Source organism: Polypterus senegalus, chromosome 16 (assembly GCF_016835505.1).
Source record: "Polypterus senegalus isolate Bchr_013 chromosome 16, ASM1683550v1, whole genome shotgun sequence".
NCBI classification, from domain to species: Eukaryota; Metazoa; Chordata; class Cladistia; order Polypteriformes; family Polypteridae; genus Polypterus; species Polypterus senegalus.
The window spans coordinates 5,081,713-5,096,038 of record NC_053169.1 but is presented as its reverse complement, the minus strand read 5'-3'; the positions used below and the strand labels follow the sequence as shown (position 1 = coordinate 5,096,038).

Sequence of the window (14,326 nt, the reverse complement as noted above, 5' to 3'; positions counted from 1 at the left end):
TAGCACATTTAAAACAACATAGGAATGCTGTGGCCAAAGTGCTTTACAATAATAGAATAAAAGAAAAAACAAAACAATTAACATGAATAACATAAATAAACATAAATAAATAATAAACAGAAGTAATGTTACATAATCACAATGAGAAAGTCATCAGGTCACGGAATGCAAGTGAATAGCAATGAGTGTTTAATCTCGTTTTGAATTGTCGACGACTCCTTTATGTGACGAGGTGAAGAGCTCCACAGGTGAGGTGCCACAGTCCTGTCTGTCCCCCTTAGTTTTACAACAAGAGCCAACTGACCAGAAGACCTAAGCACTCTGGATGGCTGGTGTAAAACACACAATTCGGATAAATAGGCAGGAGCGAGCCCATGTAAAGATTTAAAAACTAGCTACAAGATTTTAAAATCATTGCGAAAACTGACAGGCAGCAAGCAGCCAGTGTAAAGAAGCTCATACTGGAGAAACAGAATCGGACTTTCTTGCCCCAATCAGAAAATGAGCGGCAGCATTCAGGACCGACTGTAACCTGCGGATTTGCTAATCCCAGAATACAGCGAGTTGCAGTAATTAAGGCGATGCCGTCAACGAAGGACAGTGATGGAAAATGACATTTTGAAGCCTCTGTGGATAAAAATCAATGAATTTGACTTTTTTTCATTCATGAGTGATATTTTTCCGAACCCTGCTGCTTACACACGAATTTAATGCCGCCCCCAAATATGGATCTCCAGCCCCCAGCTACACCACTGTGTGAAGTGTGCGTCCATTGCAACTTGAGGAAATGTTTGTAACTCTTGGTGATTCTTTGAGTCCTGACTCTAATCCCACTTTTTCATTCATTTGTTCTTTTCCAGCTCTTTAGTCAGGAGACGGTGATGAAATTTATCCCTAGATACAGCCTGGTGTTGGAGCTCAGTGACAACGGCGTCTGCAAGAGGAGCTTCCACGACCCAAATGGAGTTGTGGTGACGTACATCAGTGAGGCGCACGAGCACGACGGCCATCTCTACTTGGGCTCCTTCAGGTCCCCCTATCTCTGCCGGCTGGATTTAAATGAGCTCTGATTGGGAGGGAGGTTTCTTGCTTTCCATCTGGTTTACTGTTAACACCCTCATCATTTATTTGAAAAAAAAAGAAAAAAAAAAGTGTCGCCTCCACGTTGAACTTTGTGACTGCGTGTATTGGCAGCAGCGTCAATGCGTCTGTCCTTTTTCCCCCCATGATGCTCAGTTTTCACGACAGGTACACACCACTGCATGCCTTCGATTCGTTTGTCTCCTAAATGATGCCCCACCAAATCTCGACCGTGACCCTCACACAGCTCCGTGTCATTTGAGATGCGCTGCTAACAATTTTCTGTTCCATTGGCGGTCTGTCGTTTCTGCAGTCCTGGCTTCACCTTCACTCCCGATTGCAAGCATGTGTCTCAGTAAAGGAAGCCATATACTATGATTGAATAATCAGGTACTCGTGAAAAAAAGAAAAATATAAATAATTCAATAAAAGCATGTGCGGTTTTAAAACACAGGCTTACGACTGTTTCTTGTAAATAGCTCCTGTCAGGTTAGCAATAAAAAGATTTTTGATAAAAAAAGAAAGCGAAGTGACCACTCGATCAGGCTGGCAGCGAGCCGATTCTATCAGGCTATTAAACCATTCATGTGTTCATCTCAAAGGGTTAAAAACAACGAATCTGATCATTTGAATGTCATTTCGAGACACCAAGCGCTTTGCTACGCTCTTCATAACGCTAACTGAATCGTTTCAACAATGACGACCTTCAGCGCTTTACTCCTGTTGTAGCCGATTTGTGTTTCCTTTGGCTAGTAATGGAGTCCGATCTCGTTTTTTTTTTACTGCACTGGGTTATTATCAAGCGTAATTATTCAGGCGTTGGAAGGACGGAACATTCAGTGTGAAACTCCTTCATGTTCAGCGCATGTTTGACACAAACAGTTGCAGCTCCACACGCATGCGTATTACAGAATGGCGATCAGAAAGCAAACCAGAAGTGAATTGGGTAAAAACTAATAAATGAGCTAAAAGAAGCGCCGTTCACTCCACTGGTATTCGTTTCATAAGCCCGTTTTGTATTCTGGGATGTTTGTCGGATTTGCTGCTGCGGTGTTCGTACTGTCTGACGATGGCTGCGTGGCCTCCTCGTGGATAAGACGAGCAGACTCTCTGGTTTATTGAAACACAGTGACATTGAGTCATGGCCTCTGTCATCGGCCGGTCGTGTCTCGTCACTAATGCTGTTGACATCAGTTTCACCCTCACAGAATTGCTTAACTGCTTTGATCCAATTTGACATTTTGTTTCAGTCGTATCTTTGTCAGTTATGAAGGGATGCAGTATTGCGCTTTGAAGAATACACGCTGCCTTACTGGGATAAATCATAGAATGGCTACGTTGGGATTATTATGAGCCACATAACCCAAATCGGGAATAAGCAACTAACGGAACAACAATCATGACATTGAAAACGCGGTTACTCACCCATGGGCTCGTTCGTAAGGTCACGACAGCGAAGTGTCTTGCTGCTCAGAGTCACGTGATCCGTCACCCCCGTCACGTGCAGCTGTCTGTCTCGCCTCAGTGCGTCTTATTTACAAGAATTTTCTTGTCTTTCAGCACTCAAGGATAGGAATTGTTGACAAAAGGTTGACTTCACTAATGGCACCATGGACGACCATTAGCATTAATAAGGTGACATTAATGACCTGATTGAAAACAAGCAACTGCAGGATTGTGAGGTAGTGGCCCAAAGGGTGAAGGGGGCACCACAGAGTTTTATGAAAATGAAATCATGTCATTGGGCTTAACGGTCTTTCCATGTTTGTGTAATAAAATTGGGAATAAAGAGCAAATTTGTCAATCATACACTTTGGCTCTGGCTTCTGCCTGCCCGACCGGCTTTATCAAACTTTCGTTTCATTTTTAGTCCTTTATGTGTAATTCAGAGTCCTCAAGTCCCACAGACCAGTAGGCAACTCAAGGACCCAACCTGAAAAAGGCTGGCAGGCGTTCAGACTGCGGGGTGGCCTGGAGACACCAGGTGACACGTCGGCATGTTTGTGACTTGTGAGCAGAAACCAGCAATAAATGGGAGAAGACGCCTCCGCCGGCAGTCCGGACTCTTTAAGACAGCAAAGGTCACCAGGTATGTCACTTCTGTGAATAAGTTACAGGTAAGGTGACATTGTACTTTATATAAAAAAGTGGCACACAGAAAGAAACTGTTCAGTAAAGCTTTAAACAGAAATACGCAGCGAGCCGTGGGAGAAGAGACCGATTGAAATTCACGTGTCAAGTTGAGCTGCCTGTCCGGTGCTAATTCTGTCAGGCCGCACTCGCCGTACACTTGAAACAAGAAGCAGGGCTTCCTATTGGCTAAGTGGGCGGATGTCGCTTGCCCCCCCGGTGTGAGAATAATTGAGTTGTGGCACCTTGTTGGAATGCACTAGCAGTATGGCCGTGTGGCTGAGGCCCTGGCCATTGAAGCACAAAGTGAATCCTCAGCACCCCGAGGACATCGCTGGCCCTGCCTGAGCTCAGGTTGGTCAACTTTGTTTGTCCCAAAAGGAAGTTGAGCTTTTTACAAGGAATACAAATATCGTGTACTTGTAAAGTGCCTTGGGTTGGCGTTACCTGGAGAAAGCTGCCAGCTAAAACTCGTCGACGCTCGTGTAGGCATCTTGAGAATAGCAGGACTATAGCGCCATGCAAAAGTCTGGACACCCCTGTATATGTTGCCGATTTTTAAATAAACGATCGCGCCCGGTGTAGGTGCAGGCTCTAACTGGGTGTGAGGGGGTGTAAATGTGTTTTGCCCGACCCCCCGGTTAGCCAACGCGCTGCATTCACGTGCAGATCAATGAGGAGCCTCCATGCTGCTGTGGGGGTCGCGGCTCCTCACACCTTCACCCAATTGGTTAACAGCTTTAAAGAGGTCCGGGGTTTGGGGTGGTATGTGCCAGGAATGTCACATCGAGCAATGTGACAGGAGAGAAATGGCTTTGGGGGTTAAAAAGAGTCTGAAGAGCAGTCTTGGGCAGGACAAGTGGGGTCACATAGGGAGGAAAGGCAGTGCGATGAGGGAGGACCCCACAAAGGAGCGTGGGCTTTGATACTCTAGGGGCTTGTTGACCCCACTCATCATTTGTGTGTTGCATGGTGGGTGACCTCTCCAAGGATCTGAGGTATGACTGTGGGATCGTGAAGGATGACTGGAGGACCTCAGACTGTCTGGCTGGAGCGAATGGGGGGGTGGGGTAGTCAGGTGACAAGGGGGGGTCTGATTGTCCTGGAGTGGCCCAGAGTTAAACCCCATAAAACATGTGTGGGGAGGCCTGAAGATGGAGGTTCAATCTAACAGAGCAGGAGAAGGAGAAGAACGCAGGTGTGCAAGAAGACTCACAGCTGCCCTTTGGTCTGAACACCTCTAGGAATGAGAGATTTCAGGTGTTGACTTTTAAATGTTAGTCCTAAGCATTCATGACAGTGTTGGAGTGGCTTTGGGGACAACTCTATGAGTGACCCATAGGAGAGGTGTGGATAGACCTGAAGATGGCACCTTACAGGCACTTTCCAGCCAATCTAATGGGGCTTGAGAAGATCTGCCAGGAAGGATGGGATACACGGCAGACATCCAGGTGTGCAAGGCTTGTAGAGACTCCACCAAGAAGACCCCAAGATGCCAAAGCGTCTGAACACCACCAGGAATGAGACCGTGAGCTGGGGACACGAAGAAGGAGGGGTGCTGAGATCATTCCTCTAATCCAGGGGTGTCCGACTCCGGTCCTGGAGGGCCGCAGTGGCTGCAGGTTTTCATTCTAACCATCTTCTTCATTAGTGGCCACTTTTTGCTGCTAATTAATTTTTTACCTCGGCGTTAATTCACTTGACTCAGGTCCCTTAGTCGTCTCTTTTTCCTTAATTAGCAGCCAAACAATACTGAGACACGAAACAAACTGCCACACGACCAGCTCACCTGTGCCCATTACACAGTATCTGAAAATAAAGAAAGGTGAAGGTCTCGGTAAGGCTGATCTCTCAGGTCACCAAAACACTTTGACGATGTTCTTAGAAAAAAACAGAAAAATCAACAGTTTTGGAAATGTCTGCTGTGGCAGAATGAGAGCAGCAACGGGCCAGCCGTGGAATTGAGTAACGAGCTTAATTAACTAACAGCAAGAATGGGCTTCTCATTAAGAGACTGGTTGGAGTGAAATTGGTTGAGTTTGAAATCCCAGTTTAGCTGGTCATCTGCCGGCTTATTTCACATCTCATTTCTGTTTGGCTGTCATTTAATGAAAACAAGAATCAATTCAGAGGGCCGAGTCCTTAAAAACGGGGCTATTAAAATGAAGGGAACAGGAGTCAATTAGCAGTGAAAACTGATTAGGAAAAGGGTGAGAATGAAAACCTGCAGCCCTCCAGGCCCGGAGTTCGACACCCCTGCTCTAATCCATTAAAGATCCAATGACGGGGTCTTTTTGACCTCTGCTTTTAATGGATTCATTTTGTGATTGGATTTGGTTTTTTTAAAAGCACCTTTTCCCTTTTTTTGCCATCCCGCTTGCTTGGTGTGTGTTTTGCCCTCATCTGCCGCGCAGTACAAACGGCATCGGGTTCAAGAGGCTCCCATTATAGAAGAGGGAGCAAGGAGCTGAAAACGAGGCACACGGGAGCCGAGAGCTGCGGACAGGTGACATTTGGTCACAACCACAACCGACTGGTTTGGAGAAAGAATCAGCTGTTGAGGTACAAGAAGGTTCTGTTATGGCAGCTACTGGCACAGGAGGACACGCCGCGTAAGCAAAGGGAACAACGGATTCGACCAAACGGCAAGTAATTCCTCAAGGAGAATGTCAGTCAGAAGCAAAGAACTGAGTTCTACAAGAAGATGACAGACCAAAATCCACCATGAAGCACCTGAAGAAACTCGAGGTGACGTCTGTGCAGTGGCCCCTCACAGTCCAAAAGTGAGGATACCCGACAGCCAAAAATCCAAAGACTGCCAGCCGACTCCAAAGCCCACTTGCCAGCTGGGACTTCTTCTGCCAGTGCAGACTTTTGCAAATGCCACATTTTAATTTTTTTTAATTAAAGCCAAAAAGTTTACCCCTTGGGGCAAACAAAGCTCTGTCTAATCTACGTCACCCAGTCGCTTGTAATCGCACATTCAGGGCTTTCATTAAAATGCCAGGGGTTTAAGTTGGTTTTGTGGTCAAAATCCTATTTAGTGTTTAACTTGGGGAGTCCAAACCTGTGCATGGAATCATATCTAAAGTGTGGGCCACCGCGTCCAAATGACCTCGAGGTGGCACTCACATGTGAAAGGCGCTATATAAAATCTGTCCCGTCACGGCCATTTAGTAAAGCACTTGGCCAGCTGCCGGTGGTAAGGAGCCATATAAAGACTGACCAGAGGCCAGCAGAGACGCGCTGAGTAGTCTAATCGGCTGTGAAAGCACAAGATGGCCGATCGGCTCCTCTTCTGTCCCCATCCCATGGCGCTGCACAGACACGTTACATTTAGAAATCACAACACAGGTTTGCTTTTCTCCCTTTTTTTTTTAACAATTCATATAATGTGGGTTTTATTCTCCGTATTCCCAGAACTTTATGAAAACTGCATATTTCTCTTTGTTTCAAACCCTTCCCTCGTTTCTTGCCCAAACACAACTGCCAGTCGTTTTGGTGCTGTGACGATCCCAAAGTGACGAGGAGGTCAGTGTCGTCTAGTGGCACAGGAGGGCTGTGGTTTTAATCCAGTGCTGCCACGGGATCACCCAGACCTCAAAATGGCATCTGAAAGTCTGAAAGAAAAGAGAAAAAGCAAATGAAGAGAGGGTCCTCGACGCTGAGGGTGTGCATTTAGAATACACCAGTGTAAGTACTGGGCTGGCACCAATGAGGTTTCCGGTTCGGTCCTGGCAGAGCGGGCATCACAGGGCTAAGGGGGTGCACCTGGGCTGCTGTTGTGACAGTGAAACAGAAACATTGAGGACCCCCAACCAGTGCCCATACATTAAGACAGCTCTGCCTGCCACCGACTGTCATGCTCCATAGTCGTCACGTGGGTGGGTCGGGAGAACGGACCCTCCTGTGCATTAGGAGTACGTCTCAGGCCTAAAATTGGAAATGCTCCTTTATGAGGATTGGGACTTTCAATGTAAAAAAAAAAACAGGTCAGTGGTGTTAAAGAAGCCCCTCAGAAACTAAGCACTCCCCCCAAAATAAATCAAAGGAAGCTGACGCAGGAGCCCCTCTGCTGTGCTGTCTTGACCAGTGGCTCCCAGTAATGATCTCGGGCTCAAGACCTCGATTTAAAACTCATTCGAGTCACCAACGTTTTGAAACATCGATCTGAGGACAGAATCCAAATGACAAAGTCACGTGACAACCCTGAAGGGGTCTTTATTATGTCACAGAGTGTCGAAACCCGTCCAACGGAGGATTTAGGATGAGAACATTACAAGTCGATACCCGCTAGTGACAGTCACAAAATGAAGTGTCTGCTCCCCCTGCCGTCACCGCACTTCTATAAAAAGCTGTCAACCTTTAAGGAGCACATTGGCAGACCCAAAATGATGGAGTGGCACCTGATTAATGGCACAGCACTTGACTGACCAGTGGCAAGCAGCACCAGTCAACAGCGGGCAGCGCCAGCCAGTCACTTCAGATTCAACGTACACATGTATTTAGAAAGGCTTGTGGATTTATTAAAAATCAAAAGCTGAAGTGTTCAGACCCAGAATTCAGGACCTGGAAGAAGCCCCTTTGGCAGCTTGGGGTCTTCTTGGCGGAGTCCCTACAAGCATTTCACAACTTGATGTCTGCCGTGTATCCCATTCTTCCTGGCAGATCCTCTCACACCCCATTAGACTGGATGAGAAGAGCCATCTTCAGGTCTCTCCACACGTGCCCTATGGGTCACTCAAGGACAGTCACAGAGTTGTCCCCAAAGCCACCCCAGCGCTGTCATGAATGCTTAGGACTAAAATTTAAAAGTCAACACCTGAAATCTCTCGTTCCTAGAGGTGTTCAGACCTGCTCCAGTGTTGTCTTTGCTGAAGTCTTTCATCCAGACCCTTCATTCAGGACTCTCTAGAGGTGAAGCCCCTTTGGCAGCTGTGAGTCTTCTTGGTGGCTTCTCTACACGCTTTGCACACCTGCATGTGTGCAGTTTATCCCATTCTTCTCCTTGTCCAGCCCTGTTAGATTGGATCAGAAGCGTCTGTGACCCTCCATCTTTAGGCCTCCCCACACATGTCCTATGGGCACTCAAGGACAGTCAGAGACTTGTCCCCAAAGCCACTCCAGCGTTGTCATGGCTGTAAAAACTTAATGACAAAAACTAAGATCTCTCCGTCCTACAAGTATTCAGACTCGTTGCTGCGACTCTCCAGGTTGTGCTCAGGTGCCTCCCATGTGCTTTAAATTCTCCTTGAGATGTTTCTAGAACTTGAATGGAGCCCACCTGTTGCGCACTGAATCGATTGTTAATCCTGTAGAAAGGCACCTGTGACGTTGGGCTTCATCGCCTCATTCATCCTCATCATCATCATCATTTTGAAGGTCAGTCTACCTGTCACCTCTGTCATCAACTGTGCATGAGGCCACTGGCATCTTGCACTCCTGAACTACCTGCCACTCTCTTCTGGAAGACGACTGTGACCTTGGATGTGGAGATGCCAGCTCTAGGGGCTTCCAGACATCGCAGTCTCACAAAACGAAGCGGATGACACCACTTCCTGGTGGACTGAATGGTCGGGTCTCGCATTTGTCAAACTTCTCTTTTTATGTAAAAAATCACCGCATGTACACCCACCTGAAGCCATCAGTGTGACATTCACAGCCAAGGACGATCTCCTCGTCACAAAGAGCCACCTTACCTGTTTGAGCCGTCCATCTGGCTGGAAGTCACAATTGTCCAGGTCAGGACGGTCCCGCTTGTGGCACACCGTGCGACTTATCTTCACAGCCAGGAAGTACTTCACTCCTTTAACCACCTGGTGGGCAAAGAACAAACAAAGGTGGGCAACTCCTCATCAGAGAAGAAACCCAAAGCCTTCTACTTCTGTCACAACGGTGGCAACGAATGCCAGCTTAGAGGGCAGAAGGGTCAACGTGCACACAGTAAGGTGGGTGCTGCACCTTCGCGCGTCTTGGGGACAGTTGTATGTCTGTTAGTGGCTAGAATGGTGGATGTCACACAAACCGAGGACCGCAGACACAAAGTAAGTGACCAAGAAGTGTGGACTTTAGGGACCTTCAAAACTCGACTTGATGTTCTTTTGGGACAGGACTGGTGAGCTTTGTGGGGCTGAATGGCCCGTCCCTGTCCAGACTGTTCTGATGGTTTAGTGCTGGTGGCAGCGAGTCCCAATGGAGTACTGAGAGGTGACAGACTGGTGACAGACTTATGTGGAAGGGACTGGATGTGCCAGAGGGGCACCACTTAACAACACTGTGGTCTGACTAGGCTCTCAGAGTGCGTGTGTGTGTTTGTGTGTGTGTTAAGATACCGGAGTAGACCAAATTAATGAACAGACTTGGTGGCTCTCACGAATCCCGCCATAAGGTGGTCTGCCCTGTACGTCTCCATTGACCCGCCGATATTTGGATGGGGAAGACCCTCGTCAGCGGCCTCCATGTACTCACTGACGTCTGCCGCCGCTTCCTCAAACAAGCCCCTCCATTTGTCATTTGAGAGCAAGTAAACACAAGTGGGCACAACACATTGAAGATCCTGGGCAGAGCGACTCGAGGAATGTGACTGGCGGGGTGTAAAGGGGACACTCAGGAGCCGCCACCGTGATGGCTGAACAGGTGCCCCCCTTGTGGCTGGAGGTCCTCCATTCCCAATCCTGTCCCCTCGTGACGCGGCGGCCGCTCACCTGGATTTCCGCCTCGTCGACCTCTGAAGCCCTGAAGATGAACTCGTCGTTTGACCGGTTGTTGTATTCGTAGGTGGCCACCTTCACGGCTCTCTGCACCCCCGAGTCCGTCGTATTGATGGGCTTAAGTGAGCCCGGCTGGATGGTGAAGCTCAGCACGTTGGCAGCTTGGGACGAAAGGCCACAAACACCTGAGGGGAGACGAGAGGGGAGAGACACTGTGAGGACCAACCGGAGTCTTTACTGGCGGCTCGGCTCACCTGCGCGTGTGCGCGTGCGTGTGCGTGTGCGTGTGTGTGTGGCCGTCTGAGTTCATACAAACGCTCGCTGAGTAACAGAAATTAAAAAACAAACAAGCCAGCAAGGACCCAAGACCCCCAGGATAATAAGGTGGGCTGGCAAATGACTGACTTATCAATATGGTGCCTTTCTGGAGATGACAGTTCCAAACACATGATGCCCATTTGTAGTGTGTGGACCCTGGCAGGGCACAGAGTGGTGGCACCAGGTGTTGGGGGGGCTCCTGATTTTATATAGTGCCTTTGCAGAGTAAGCTTAATCTCATGAAGTTCAGTTCTCATTTCTGACAACGTGGCAGGTGGTGACAGCTACATGACATTACACAGCGGGGGTCAATGCTTAGGATTAGCGCCGTCATTTGGAGATATAGCGCCTTTTATGTTTGATTTTGATTTCTTGGCAGGTGAAGGCCATCATTAAATGTCACACAATTTAAAAAGAAATGTCAACAACAGGGTGGCACTGCTGCCCCGCCGTAAGGAGACTGGTCCGCATGTTCTCGCCGTGTCCTTGTGGGGGTCTTCACACAGTTCAAGGACATGCAGGATGGGTGAAGTGGCCACCCTAAATTAGCCACGCCCCAATCCACACCCACCCGTATGTGCGCGTGTGTGCTGGACCGGTGCCTTGTCCTGGTGCTCCTCCTGCCTTGTGCCCTGTGCTAGCTCAGATGGGCTCCAGCCCCCCAAACACATAGGTTAGTAAGTGACGTGACTGGGGGTCCCTCATACTTTCTAGTATTTCTGTTTCATTTTTTTTTTCTTTTATTGACGACAGGAAACTTAATTTGATGGCAAAAAAAGTCACAGAGGTGAAAAGTTCATAAATACGCGTTACTGTAGCTGCGTTTAATAAACCATAACGAGGACCCCTTGGTGGTTTTTGGGTGGGTGTGGGCGCTGAGCTCCAGACACTCGTCTGTATTATTTTACATTTTCCTTCCTTAATATTTCTGAAGGTTTCATTCTTAGTGAAGTTATTAAAAGAACAGAATACACTGCATAATAAAAAGTCATTTTGGATGTTTCATAACTTTTAAAGTAGTGTAATATTTAATACATTACTATTTTAATCACTTGTAACACAGTTCTCACTGGCGGGGGCTGCCGTGGCTTTAGCCCCCGGTCATCGAGAGCCCAGGATATCCACCCACAGCCGCCCATTTGGCCCACTCGCCCCTGTACGATTGCGCGAAAACTGGCCAATTCCGTCAAATACACGTGTAGGACTAACGGCGTTATCAGAGGGGGTCTAAACCCCTAATAAGTGCCAAGCTCGCGACACAACCCCCTTCTGTTACATCCGATTAACTGGCCGCACCTTAACCGATGCCCCCGCTGTCTTAAGACATTTCTCGGGTGAACACCGCTGGTGTGTGGAAGGCACTCTACTGTAAGTTGGAGGGTCTTTAAAAACTAACAACCATCGCGGGGCACTGTAGCAAGTCGTGATTAATGATGCAGCTTTAAAAAGACCCCCGGAGATGCATTCGGCCCGAGCACCTTCACTGTGACACCCCCCACTGTCGCCTGATTTCGAGTGATTGGAGAATTTTGCTGCAGTTTTTGACTTCTTCTCAATTCAGAAGAACTGAAAGGAGGAAGATGAGGATGGCAATTCGCCTGCGTATAGAGGAGCTGCCGAGAAAGCAACAGGAAAACCACACGAGCAGACAGAAAGCGACTTCGAGAAGACACCCGCGGGTTTGTGCCCCACGCGCGACCAGCTCCTCTTACCAGCGCAACACGCGACGAGGCAGGCAGTGATGAGGAGGAGGTGGCGCTGCCCGCCGGTCCCCATGGCCGCTCCTGCTTCTCTTCTTAAGTTTGGTAGGTCGGTTGGTCGACTTGATGCTGCTGTGCACTTCCTTAAATGTCGCCGCTGTCTGCACACGCAGGTTACACGTTGAATGCCATCAAGAAACGCTGTCGCCTCTCACTTCCTGATTGGCCGATAAAGTAAGTAGAGCAACCAAAAAAAAGAAGAAAAAAAAAGTCAGTCAGTTTGTGGTCCTCCTGCCCAGAAGCGGATCAGCGTTTAAAAAGAGCGAGCAACTCAAACGGATGGAGGGGCTGCCAGTGACGACCACCAATCAGATGAAGTGGACAGAGGCTCACAACTTCGTAAAGTTTCTGTACGAAATAAAATTAGGAGATCCTTGACGAGATCGGCGATGCTCACCTGAAGGATGAAGCAGGTGTGTGGAGTGAGACTGACGGGGGTGGGCGGGACTTCAGGGGGGCAGTCACGTGATCGATCGATCGCTCGCGCGCGTGCCCGGTCTGGACTGAGCGGACTTTCGGCTGAAGTCGGAGCGGCGGCCGCAGCTGTGCTGGCCGCTTGATTGTCCTGATCTTGGGATTGATGGTCAAATCCTGGAGGGCAGCAAGTTTAAGGTAATGACGAACAATCTCCAGATTCCCCGGATGTGGCCCTGACACAATTGTGTCTCTCGCTCCGCAGGCGATTCCTTGAACTTCATGGCTTTGGGTTTCCTCACCTGTTGGGCCTTCAATAGACAGCTGTGTCTACCTGGCCTAATCACCAATCAGCTGAACTGACCACAGGTGGGCTCCAGACAAGGTGTAGAAACATCTCAACAGGGAGCCCTGGAATTGGATGACCCCGAGCAAAAACAACAGGTCCAAATATTCAGAGGCAATGGGAAATTTCTTGTTTTTTTTTATTCTAAATACAATTTACAAAAAGTCCTAAATTTCTCTTTTCACTTTGTTGTTCAGGGGTATCGAGAGTTGCTTAATGAGAGAGAGAGGTTGGGAGCACCCAGCACACGACGGACCACCTCAGGATCCCAACATTAGGACTGAATGAACGTATCCGACTCCAGCACTAGGCCACAACAGAAGAGATTGTGACAAATGTGAAGGGTCTGAAGACTTTTGGAGGACTCTGTAATTCTGAAAAAGAATGGGTGGTCCACAGACATTGGTGGGCACCCTTAAGCCTTTGACCCTCTCTCTGCTGCTCCTCAGTTCTTATGGTTACCAGTCTATCTATGCAATGAGGCTTGGTGGCCACAAGGTGTGCTGCCACCCTGGTGGTGCTCAGCCAGTAGTGCCAGCGTTTTCAGACTCCTCCAGCATTAGTCACAACGGAACTCGGGCAGCTGACCTCCTGTCACTACCAGTGCAGACAGGCGCCCGGCTCTGCCCGTTCCTCCCACTGAGGTTACGCCACAGAAGGCTTCGTCTACTTCAGTCACTTGAAGAAGAAGTGCCAGTCAAAGCGAGTCTCGTGCAACCCCAAGCAAACTGCCACCTCAGACAGAGAGATAGGTGATGAGGGCACAGAGAGAGAAGCAGATGAAGCGAGCGCAGCACTGACAAGGCCAGCGGCAGACATGATGAGCACAGAGATTATATGAAGCAGTAAGAGGCTGAGGGAAAGTCAGCAAGTGGGCCACCAGAAATGGAGGTGGAGGAGGCCAAACGTCTCCTTGACCTCAGTTAATGGACCCAAGATCCTCAAATGTCCACAGGATTTCACCCAATGGATGACGCTGACCCTGGCCTGCCCCCGAGGGGCTCTCATTGCAGCATCTTCATTTGGAGTCCACGAAGACAATCTGACTTCTCTAAAACGATAAGAGCCTGAACAACCTCAGCGTCACCCCACTCAGGGTCACCCTGCTCAAGGTCACCCATTCAGCATCCATCCATCTCACTGATTGACAACCAGCTGTCCACACCCACAGAGGCCCCTCGATGAGGACGAGTAGCTCAAATTAGACATCCATTGTCCCTCAACACTCACCACCCAGAGAATTTGATATCCCAGAACTCAGAAGAAGAACAACGTGACCCTCAGGGCTCCTCTACATGGAAATACCATGCAAGCAAAGCTCTGTGAGTCTCAGTCTCCAGCATCCTTCAGTTGGGCACAAGCAAGAGATGGCAATTTGACAAACCCAAAGACGTGCGTAGTGCGAGGATGAGGAGACGTCAGAGAGCCTGGAGACATCAACAGGTGGAAAGACAACAAGTCGCCCAATACGCCAACCAGAAGGCGGGCAACTCCAGAATAAGATTCAATCAATAACAAGGGCGCTGGGCATAGTGCACCTCCATCTTAAATAGTGTCACCTGAAGATG

The 14,326-nt window shown here is 48.7% G+C and overlaps 2 protein-coding genes across 3 annotated transcripts in view; one reads left to right on the top strand and one right to left on the bottom strand.

The window, feature by feature from the left end:
• Positions 1-2,889, top strand: part of LOC120516824 (adipocyte plasma membrane associated protein) — a 71,173-nt gene extending 68,284 nt beyond the window's left edge. The window contains exon 9 of the mRNA XM_039738776.1: positions 861-2,889. Within this exon, the coding sequence (XP_039594710.1) occupies positions 861-1,070 (210 nt within the window). The 3' untranslated portion in view covers positions 1,071-2,889. The remainder of the gene's footprint in view (positions 1-860) is intronic.
• Positions 2,890-6,193: 3,304 nt separating this feature from the next.
• On the bottom strand, positions 6,194-12,413 carry LOC120516887 (cystatin-F). Of its 2 annotated transcripts, XM_039738877.1 has the most exons (5): positions 12,396-12,413; positions 11,951-12,156; positions 9,915-10,105; positions 8,910-9,026; positions 6,194-6,830 (listed from the first exon to the last, which is right to left on the bottom strand). In XM_039738877.1, the coding sequence occupies exons 2-5, from the start codon at positions 12,012-12,014 to the stop codon at positions 6,753-6,755; spliced, it is 450 nt and encodes a 149-aa protein (XP_039594811.1). In that variant the 5' UTR covers positions 12,015-12,156; positions 12,396-12,413; the 3' UTR covers positions 6,194-6,752. The 2 variants fall into 2 exon arrangements, with proteins under 2 accessions (XP_039594811.1, XP_039594810.1); XM_039738876.1 differs by lacking the exon at positions 12,396-12,413 and having other exon boundaries at positions 11,951-12,385.
• Positions 12,414-14,326: the final 1,913 nt, after the last annotated feature.

Excerpts from the sequence above, each read along its gene's own strand:
- LOC120516887 (XM_039738877.1), bottom strand. The coding sequence starts at position 12,014 with ATGGGGACCGGCGGGCAGCGCCACCTCCTCCTCATCACTGCCTGCCTC. Across the intron at positions 10,106-11,950 it reads CCTCGTCGCGTGTTGCGCTG|GTGTTTGTGGCCTTTCGTCC; the intron begins GTAAGAGGAGCT and ends GTCTCCCCTCAG. Across the intron at positions 6,831-8,909 it reads CAGATGGACGGCTCAAACAG|ACTTTCAGATGCCATTTTGA; the intron begins GTAAGGTGGCTC and ends CTTTTCTTTCAG.